Here is an 11,033-nt window from a genome sequence, read left to right as displayed (position 1 = left end):
GTGTAATTAATAGAAAAATATTGATGATATATAAAGTTTCCTCTACATAATGATGAATGTAAAAACAATACATATTTATTTGTGTTTTACATTATTGTAGATAGTATGACATGGTGTGTCAATTTATATTGAGGTGGAAAGATAATTCTCGTAGCAGTTATTTCATATGATCCTCCTTTTTCAAAAGGATTCATTATGTTAGATGAAAGTGTTTCCTACGATAAGCTTGTGGGTACAATTTGTGAAAGGATGGGGATAAGCATATGGAAACGTACTATATGCATTGGATCCGGAGACACGTTTATAGGTACTCTACTAGAAGAAGTATGCATGCCACTAATGTTCAGTGAGAGTATGGCTACAGGAGGTCAAATTGAATTATTTGTTGAGTATTCGGCAATTACTCAACAAAATAGTCATCATGTCATAAGTTATGATGTTGGTACGTCTACGAGAGCCCAAGAACCAAGTTTCGCTATAACACAAGATTTTGATGTTGGAGGCGTGCGTTTAGGGGACAGTGACAATTGTCACGTGGTTGAAGACATTATAGGTCCTGATAAAGCCGACTTTCTTGATCCACAGTCACCTTATGATTCAGAAGATGTAAACATTGTTAGTACAGACTCAGATGGTGATCCGTTTGATGATGAACAATTTATTGATTGAAGACCATCCATTCCAGTTGGAGAAACAGCAGTTGAAGAAACAATGGTTGGAGAAACAGCAGTTGGAGGAAGAACAGTTGGAGGAAGAGTAGTTCCACAGTTCCCACAGTGTGGAATGAACTATTTTCACACCTTACCAGGTACATATGATAGTTTTGATCCAAAGAACTTTCAGGTTGTTGATCCCAGTGTGCATTATTGGAGTGAAAAAGATCCTAGCAATGTCGGTTTGCATACTAAATTTACAACGAAGTTGGAATTGAAGATAGTCGTGACTTTTTGGCATTTGGAAAAAATCCGACAATATACAATTGCTGAAAGTAAATGAAAGAGATGGCATGCGGTTTGTAAGTGGCCACAAGGAAATCCGGAAGATAAGTCATACCGAAATGTTTGTGGGAGTGTCGAGCAACATTAAGAAAGCATGATGAACACTGGCAAATTAGAGTGTTTAGCACTGCTCATACTTGTATGGGGGATCGTAATTATAATGGGCATGCTAATCTTTCGCCGTCCATGATATCATTGAGTGTTCGACATCAGATAGAAAACGATCCTGCCTATAAGGTAAAAGCTATTGTGGCGGATATTGAAAATAGATTTCATGTGAAAATTCTTATTGGTGTTGGATTTGATGCTAATAAGAAATGTTTGCCTGTTGCATATGCCATTGTTGATGAAGAAACCAAAGAAAGTTGGAATTAGTTCATGGAACGCATAAGACTTCATGTAGCAAAGCATGAAATATGTGCAATATCTGATAGGCATGTGGGAATCATAGATGCAATGAATTCTCCCATATGGAAAGAAGAACCTAAAGGTCATCACAGGTTTTGCTTGGTACATGTTAGAAAGAATATTCTGCAGAATTATAAAGGTATCATGGTTAAAAGATTGGTTTGGAAAATGGGTATTGCTACCAAAAATGCAAGTTTAAGAAAAGACGTTGTTTACTTCGAGACGTCAACAACGAGGCTTTGCAGTACCTTGATACCGTGGATTTAGAAAAATAGAATTTGGCGTATGACAAACACAAAAGATGGGGTGAGGTGACCACTAATATGGTGGAATCTTACAACAATGTGTTGAGAGGCGCAAGAGAACTCCCGATCAAAGCTTGCATTGATATGACATTTTGGAGGACAATAGAATGGTTCATGAAAAGGTGTGCAAAAAATGATGCAAAAGGTCAGTTACATAATGTGAGAGCAACAAACATAATTCAAGGGATTTATGTGGTTCTAACAAGACGTCGAATTGGTGGAAAGGGTGGTAACAAGTGGAAGGTGTTGTGCTTGGAGTCAAACTGCAAATGTAAAAAGTGGCAGATGTGGAGACTTCCGTGTTCACATGCAGCGGCAGTTGCGCAGTTTAGAAATGACAACATGATATCGCTTGTTAATCTCGTATACCACACAAGTGTTTGGGTACACCAATATTCTGGGGTGTTCAATCCACTCAGACACCCAGATTATTGGGACGTGCCTGAATGGACTTTGCAGTGTTCACGAACTCAGCTTATACCTCGAAGTCGCGGTCGATACCGTACAACTAGGATTCCTAATCAGATGGATGTCCGTGAAGCTGACCAGCCACGAGCCCGACGCCGTTGTAAAAAATGCCATCAACTAGGTCACGACAGGCGCAACTGCCCGACTTCTTGATTGTTTACACTTATGTATTGATTACTATTTGATTACTATTTGGACTTGTGGTATTTTGTCTGGACTTATGTAGTATTCAATATGTTGCCTAATGTATTGAATACTATTTGCATGTATTGTATTGTGATGGTGGCTCTGCAGAGTATGTTATGAATAAAAATGGGTTAGGGAAATATTTCTGCATTAAAACGCCATTCCCGTTGGCGTTTTATACTTTAATGGTGCTAAACATATACTTTAAAACGCCAACCTGATTGGCATTTTAATGCCGAATGTTTGGCACCAGTTTTTAAAAAACGCAACCACAACCAAAGTATAAAACGTCATTCCCGTTAGCGTGTTATACTTTAAAACGCCAACCTGATTGTTTGGCACCAGTTTGATTGTTTGGCACCAGTTTGTAAACAACGCAACCACAACCAAGTATAAAACGTCATTCCCATTGGCGTTTTATATTTTAAAACGCCAACCTGATTGGCGTCTTAATGCAGAATGTTTGCTACCATATTTTAAAAAACGCAACCAAGTATAAAACGCCAACTTGACTGGCGTTTCTACCCAGAACCATTTCATGAACCATTAAAACACGAAGGTTCACATATAAAGGAGAACATTGATACTAATAGATATGTGTGCTAAAATTAAATAATTGCATATATTAGCAGTCCTAATTAATACTAACAAAAACAACCGCCATAACGTATTGGTCAAATTCAGGCTAATAATATAGCCTATATACAGGAGCTAGACTTTACTAACTAAAAAAACGTTTTTCAAAGAAAAATATTATGGGAGTTTAATAATCTTGGAAATCACTTAATAACTACCTACTACTGCTTAATTTGTTCACAAGCACGAAGATCAACTCAATAACCAAATAAAAATAGTTCTAGTTTAGTTCAATCGTCTCGTCTTCTCCGCATAAACAGGCCCTGGATCCCCTTCCCGATTCTGAAAGTAGGGAGTCTAGAGGGAGGAGTATCTTGAACAACAGCATCTCTAAATCCACCCCGAAAAAGTCATCTCGCACAGAAGACCGAGGTGGAGAATGGTAGACATCACTGAGACCAATATCTTCACCTGTACCACCAGTGTGGCTGACAGAATGACGACCTCGAACTGCAGATCTAGGTGGAGGTGGAGGCACAAAATCTTCATCAGAATCATCTACCAAATGAGCATCCATCCTTGAAGATGAAGACTCTCCACAAGCAGTTTTCTTATTTCCACGTCGTTTCCCTTTTTACCTCACAGGCATGACACTGTCCAGCTCAGATCGCTGGGAAGGACGGTAGTCCATCATCTCAGCCTCCCCAAATACCTGCAGACCATCTTCAACCATCTTCGAAATTGTTACCAAATCCGGTCGTCCTGTCATATCTTGCCCACTTAGAAAGTGACGTATTTTTTGAAGCGTTTCCACCTACAATTTTCAAAGTTAATTACATTTCATCATATGAATTTGAATAATTAATATTTGTTTCAATTTACCGCGAAGCTATGAGAAGATGTCGTTTCAAGGAAGCCCTCTTGAGCATGCACGCCAAGTTTAGTTAAGTACACCACAGTTATTCTACTAAACCAATTCATGTATTCATCTTATGCAATCGGCTCATTTGAGTACTCCAAATCAGTCCATACCAAGTTATGCCTATTGTCCCACTCCTGTACATAATTGTGATGGTACTCAACCCAATTTCGGCCAGATTTACCATGACGATCCTGTTTCACAAACTCTTCCGGGTGGAACTGGTTGAGGATTGGGATATACGGTTGGACAATCCCAAATTGTCGCAACACTCGCTGTGGCATGTGTGGCTCAACCAAATTCCAGCAAATAAGGTATGTTATCGACGTCCATATAAGACGATCGTCAACACAAATATCCGTCAAGTTTCGCATGACATAAGGCCTCCAAATAAACTATATATGAAACAAATTTAGTCAAAACAAATTCAATCAAAACAACAAACAAAAAACAATTTAAGTTACATAAATTACTTGGTTGGCGTGCATTCTGGTGCGTAGTTTTACATATGATGTCGGACCACTCTGAAATTTTCAATGCAATGCTCGGGTGCTTTTACATATGACGCCAGACCACTCCAGCTAAAAAATTAAATTATGAGCTAATAACAATAACACGGAAATTAATGAAAATTATGCTTAAAAAATTAATTAGTGAACAACTTACGTGACTGCACATGGTGCGTAGTCTATATGCACGGGATTTATCATCTTCGGTCTAATATTTGGGATTATCTCCCAAGCCCACAATTGTAACAAAGTACAAGCTCCCCCGACATCGGTCCTCCTATCAAGGGCAACTTCACATAAATTGAGATACAAGAAAGCAAGAGTCGCACCACCCCAGCTATAGCTAGAACATCGTTCTGCATCCATGAAAAATTGAAAGTAGAAGAATGAAATTTTATTTCCGGAGGCGTTCGGGATCATCAGACCACCAAGTAAAAGCAGACAATAAACACGAGCACGTTGAACATATATATAGTGGTCGTGTTCATCACTCAACTCAATCCTTAGTTGATTTGATAAGCTTGTCTGTTTCCAAACCATTTCTTTCAACTCAATTGTATCTAGTGTAAATCCAAGATAATCCAAAGAAAGTTGCATCCAATAGTTAGCATCCTTAGTGGGGAAGTAACCCGTCAAAGCATCACCGTCAACTTTGAGGCCCCATAAGACCTCCACGTCTTCCAATGTAACTGTCGTTTCACCGACTGGAAAGTGAAACGTGTGAGTCTCTAGCCTCCATCGTTCAATCAACGCGGTGATAAAATGGTGGTCAATGTCCTTTGGTTGACCACACCTCAATATGCCGCCAAAGCCCATCTCGTCTATTATTGTCAAAACACGAGGATGTATGTGAATATCCCAAATGATTCCTTCATATCTTCTACATCGTACGTCTTGTGATTCAACTCCTGCCCATATATTTTGAGAGACGTGTTGTCTCTTAAGATACAATACGGAAGGGTCCTCAGGACCACATAAGAGTCTCCGACGTGAAGTTGAAGATGTTGTCATAATTCACCTACACAACATTCACAATTCAAATTAAACAATATACAAACCTAAACAATTTCAATAATTGGATACTATTCAACCCAATATCACAAAATGGAACACTAATATCAAATAATGCACAATAGCTCGTGTCTGCCACATTACACAAATTCACCTACACAACATTACACAAATTCACCTACACAACATTACACAAAATTGTAACACAATTCACCTACACAACATTCACAATTCAAACTAAACAATAGACATAAACCTAAACAATTTCAATAATTTGTCACTATTGAACCCAATATCAAATAATGTAACACCTAAACCCAAATAATGCAACACCAATTTCAAACCCACATAAACCAAATCAAGTTGCCCATTTTTTAAGCTAGAACAACACTACCTAGTTTGGTTTTTAATCAAATTTATACCATAACTAAACACCAATATCTCAACTATTAATCAACTATAATGTCATTCAAACAAGCCAATATGCTAAATAATAATGCAACACAGAATTTCAACTCAATTTACAACTCATTACAAACCCTAAATAACTATCACACAATTACTCTAATATTGTAAAAAAATAAGCATACTAACCGAAAAATATATCAAATATGCGGAAGAATAGCACCGATTCACTCCTTGTTGATGCAATTGATGGAGGGAGGGCGAAATCACTGAGAAGCCGCCGCTGTGTGTGGGTTTCGTGATGTGTGTGGGTTTCACGATTTGGGGGAGGAGAATCTGATATAATTCATTCTGCCTAAACACGCCAATGATGTTGGCGTTTCTAATTTAAACACGCCAACGCGATAGGCGTGTATAAATTATAATTTAGGATTTTTTTATCCGAAATTTGCTTAAAACGCCAATACAATAGGCGTTTTTTACATAAACACGCCAATCAAGTGGGCGTGTTACGGTAAATATTGTATTTGCATAAAATCAAAAAGAAATTGTAAAATGCCAACGTGGTTGGCGTTTTTACTTAATAAGCCGCCAATACGGGTGGCGTGTGGTGTTTTTCCCATAGATGGAAGAAATAACAAAATGGGTACATTTTCGTTACTATAGTAGTAGAGTGCCCCACGGATCCGAAAAACTCAATGGAGCTTCTTCCCAAATAAGTTTCAAAACTCTACAAATACATTACTCCTACTATAAAATGCAAACAGGAATTCAACAAAATAAATCAAATCAAACCTTAATACCTAATCACCCAAGAAATCAAACCAAGAAATTCGAAGCAAATCCAGAAATTCCGCCATGCATCACAACTAAGCAGACGAAGATGAGGCAGGCGGGCAGCAATGCAGTGAGGCAGTAAAGGGGAGAGAAGAGGATGTGGTGCGCGGTGGGTGAGGCGGTAAGAGGGAGAGATGGGAATGGGTGAGTGCAGCAGCGAGGCAGATCGGTGAGTGCAGCGGTGGACGACGGTGATGTAGAGGCGTCACTTTAGGGTATAGTCTATTAGGGAGGCAATATTGTTATATTACTCTACATTGAGATTATAGTTATTAGTTGAGGTTATTAGTCTATTAGGGAGGCAATATTGTTATATTACGTCCAATTAGTCTAATGCGGATTTTAGTTAAAACATTAAAATGGATATTATGTTCAATTATTTTTTAGCTATATTTTGCGCCAATCGAATTTAAGAGACTTAACTCTATCCTTCTGTGCCCACTGCCCATCCTAATAAAAGAACATTAAAATTAACGAGAAGCATTGAAGTAGAGTACGTCCCGCAATACTAACATAAGAAGTAGATCTATGATTGATTTCTTTAATATCATTAATCGTTACCTAGACATCCATCCATATATGCAGATGTTGATTGATTATAAGGTCAATTTTAAAAACTAAATAATAATTAAATAGAAACAAATCAAATACTAACAAAATAGCATCAAATTCTTTAAAATAGGAAACAAATCAAATAACAACATTATAATAACTAATCCCACAAGAGAATAATGATATTGCTGATCATTATCCCTTTAAATTTGCCAGTTTCGTTTGTAACAGCAGAGATCTGGTTTATCTGGCAAACAACAAGTTCGGTATAGCCACCGACAGCCAGAGATTTAATGTGAAAAATATAGTACTACTACTACCACTAGTATAAGTACTTAAATTTATTTTTTTCATTTTCCACAATTGCAAAAATGTAGTCGGTCGGTCACCGAGAAGACAACTGCACAATATAGTTACTACTATTGTAATAGTAATAGTAATAGTAATAGTAATAGTAATAGTAATGATTAAAGTTACGTGATTGAGCTCTATTTTAATAAACAAAGTAATAGAACCTCGTCAATTTGACTGCATATTAAAATAATAATATTTAAATCTGAAGCAATGGGACTATAGATACAGTGCAAGTGTGTAAATATAGAGAATGGCAACCGAGTTCCCACAACGTGAATCACCCCCAAAAATCCGCACCTCCAAAATCCAAATATAGTCTCACTTTTCATTCTTTCACACTCTCGATCGATCAAGCGCCTTCCTCTCGTTTTCAATGTGATTTCCCTATCTCTCTGAGCGTGACTTTCCTCCATCTCGCGCGAGCTTCAATCTGACATCAGATTTTACTCATCAATATTCTCTCATCTCTTTTTCTGATTGATGTTACAGATTTGATTGAATCAACATGTGCCTCCTTTTAGGCTGTTGATGGCATGTGGATCTCACGTGGAAATTGAGGATTCACCATGCGATTTCGGAGGTATGCTACTGCCGCGATTCATTTAGATCTGACTGCCAATTTTGTTCAGCATTTCAGTTTCTTCGATAGGTCGGACAAATTTTGGGGATTTTTGTCTTGATTTATTCAAAAAGTTGTTTCGAGAACTGTCGAAATGGAAGTCTCGAGCGGGTTGGGCCCGCGGCCTGGCTCGAGCGCATTGAAACACGAGGAGAACCAAGGGATAAATATTGAAAATCTCGAATTGGAGAGGCCTGTGAATGATTCTCGTTCCAATCACCAATTTCATTCCATGGGTGCGTTGGACATTTTGAGAGAAACTGTTTGGATTCTTCGATTCAATTCGGGCGGATTCATGTTAATCGTGGCAATGTTAATCTGCCCTGTTTCGGCCGTGCTCTTGTCGAACGTGTTGGTCGATCAATCCGTCGTGAAGCGGCTGAGCTTTCGTCTCTTGCTAGTTGCGAAATCTAGTGGACTCCCTCTCAAGCCTTTCGTCAAACAGTCATGCCACAGAATGGCGGAGATGGTGATCTCAGCAGCAATGTGTTTTCCCCTGTTTGTCACGCTGCTGCTTCTGTCAAAGGCAGCCGTGGTTCACACAGTTGATTGCACATACTCGAGGAAGAAGTTTAATGCTTCGAAGTTCTATGTGTTCATCTGCAAGATTTGGAAGCGAATTGTCACCACATATTTGTGGGGGTGTTTAGTAATGTCCGGTTGCCTCACATTCTTCATAGTCCTCCTCGTTGTAGTGAGCTGCGTGTTCTTGATCATGGGGTTCCCATCTGACTTGATTCTTTACCCTGCTATGGTAGTAGGGTTAATTTTCTCAATCATTTTTGCCAATGCTATCATCATCTGCAACACTGCTATTGTGATATCTGTTCTTGAGGATGTTGCAGGGCCTCAGGCAGTGCTCCGTTCTAGTTCGTTGATAAAAGGGCAGACGCAAGTTGGTCTGTTGATATTCCTTGGGTCGACTATAGGTATGGCTTTTGTGGAGGGTCTGTTTGAGCATAGGGTGAAGACACTCAGCTACGGAAATGGCTCTTCTAGGTTATGGGAAGGGCCTCTTTTGGTGGTGATGTATTCGTTTGTGGTGATGATCGACTCGATGATGAGCACAGTTTTCTACTTCAGCTGTAAATCATATCGTTTGGAATCAGCAAGTGAAGAAAATGAACCGGTTTTGGAAGCTCAGGTTAACGGTGAGGTTCAATAACATCCATTTTGATCTCGTGTTATGGTAGAGAAAAGAAAGCTTGAGTTTTTACTCTAGTGAGAGAATGAAAATTTGGTGATGAAGCTTCTTCTTCAAATGGAATATTTTGTGTAAACGGAGATGGCTTAAAGTAAGTCGACATAGCTTTGAAGAGATACTTTAATTCATCGAAATGGTAAGTGGAGAAGGAAGGCATCATTATAAGCGCATACCTTTTGCCAAAGGTTTGTCAAGGCTACAGTTTACATACTTTGTAATAGATTTCTGCCCTTTACAGATAATACAGTTCAGATGAAATTGTTCTTCGATTCTATGGTCATCTAGTTGGTCTTTATTTAAAGAGGAGAGGGGTAAAATTAAAGCAAATGAAGATAATCTGGTAGTATTGGGTGATAATTCAGTACGGATTTACAATTGTTGTCTCGATATGTGTCTGGAAAGTTTTGTAATGATTATGCATGTTTGAAATATATCAATGATGAAGCATAATGAGTTTGAACTTTTCAAATATGCTGACCCCTTTTGTCATTTGTTAAATTATGGGCTTGCCCTATTGAATTTGAAATGCACGATGACAATGCATAATATCCCTAGCATTGCTTCTTCTGTTGATTCAATTTCTTGCTTTAAAGAATGAGACTGTCTGAGATATTAGGTGATATAGGTTGAGATGGACATAGTGTTTTTACGTTGTTGTTTGTTCTGGATTTTTCATTTTGTTGCACTCTAGATTCAGTTACAATGTAGTTTGTGCTGTAGGCTCGATTGCACCACGAAAAAGTGTGCATTCGATCTTGATAACTGGAATAGTTGTTAAAAAATTGGTCTAATTAAGGACCTTCAAATTTGTTGCCTGAGTAATTGTAAACACTAAATTTGAAAGACCGCACCATAATGGACTAGACATTGATTGGTCAAGATACACCCTAGTGTTTTTTTATACACTGTGAAAGAGCATTGAAATATGCACAAACGCCAAAATGATGGCGACAGAGTGGTTGCAGACTTGGCTTTGGGCTTTGATGGTGGAACTTGAAATAAATGCAGAGAACTTCACATTAAACACAGCCATAATGATGTTTGCAAGTTTAAGTCCAAAAAGCAGAGGTATGTCATACTATAGTGTAGTTAGTTATGAAAACTCTATATATAACTCTTATTCCAAAGAGATTTGCTAAAATTGGTAATGAACCATGAAATAGATAAAATAAGATAACTGTCGAACATGACCAAAGTAAAGTCATATTTGTCCGAAACACGGAATCATTTCCAAGAATATGAGTCGGCCGAATTCACATAGTGACTCGTCTGAGTGAGTATTTCTGGATTGCGCAAATCTAGATAAAATTTTGTCTTTTTATGTAAAATCTTTCCCAATCTTAAATGGATATCACCCAAACATACATTCATATGGTACTAGTCACAAGTCCATGGTTCATATTTACAGAATTACATATGGTGGGCACATGAATGTCCACAACCGACCATGCATTGATATGTCTAGTTAAAAGAAACCCACGCGAAATATTATAGTTAATTTAAATTTGTAAGTTGTGTGCTATGATCCCATTATGCTCAATAGTATAATCCGTAAAATTTTAAAAAGCATATTACTTTCTCGCTTGTAGGAAAACTTCCCTTCCAGTTATTAATAATGGACGCGTTAAACGTGCTGCTGCACACAAATTAACCAACCACAATGAGTTCCAACTTACTACATA

General features: G+C 38.1%; 1 protein-coding gene and 1 long non-coding RNA gene across 3 annotated transcripts; one reads left to right on the top strand and one right to left on the bottom strand.

Annotated features, from left to right (window-relative positions):
• Nucleotides 1-3,930: 3,930 nt before the first annotated feature.
• LOC121800516 lies at nt 3,931-4,940 on the bottom strand. The gene is made up of 3 exons (XR_006050524.1): nt 4,527-4,940; nt 4,334-4,441; nt 3,931-4,255 (listed from the first exon to the last, which is right to left on the bottom strand). It is a non-coding gene; the product is annotated as an uncharacterized LOC121800516 (long non-coding RNA).
• A 2,806-nt stretch (nt 4,941-7,746) lies between these two features.
• On the top strand, nt 7,747-9,820 carry LOC121801237. 2 transcript variants are annotated; one of them, XM_042200687.1, is made up of 3 exons: nt 7,747-7,903; nt 8,018-8,108; nt 8,178-9,820. In XM_042200687.1, the coding sequence occupies exon 3, from the start codon at nt 8,242-8,244 to the stop codon at nt 9,310-9,312; it is 1,071 nt and encodes a 356-aa protein (XP_042056621.1). In that variant the 5' UTR covers nt 7,747-7,903; nt 8,018-8,108; nt 8,178-8,241; the 3' UTR covers nt 9,313-9,820. The 2 variants fall into 2 exon arrangements, with proteins under 2 accessions (XP_042056621.1, XP_042056620.1); XM_042200686.1 differs by having other exon boundaries at nt 8,018-9,820.
• Nucleotides 9,821-11,033: the final 1,213 nt, after the last annotated feature.

Source organism: Salvia splendens, chromosome 4 (genome assembly GCF_004379255.2).
Source record: "Salvia splendens isolate huo1 chromosome 4, SspV2, whole genome shotgun sequence".
In the NCBI taxonomy this organism is placed as follows: Eukaryota; Viridiplantae; Streptophyta; class Magnoliopsida; order Lamiales; family Lamiaceae; genus Salvia; species Salvia splendens.
The sequence above is the reverse complement of the archived record's forward strand: the minus strand, read 5'-3'. Positions and strand labels throughout refer to the sequence as shown.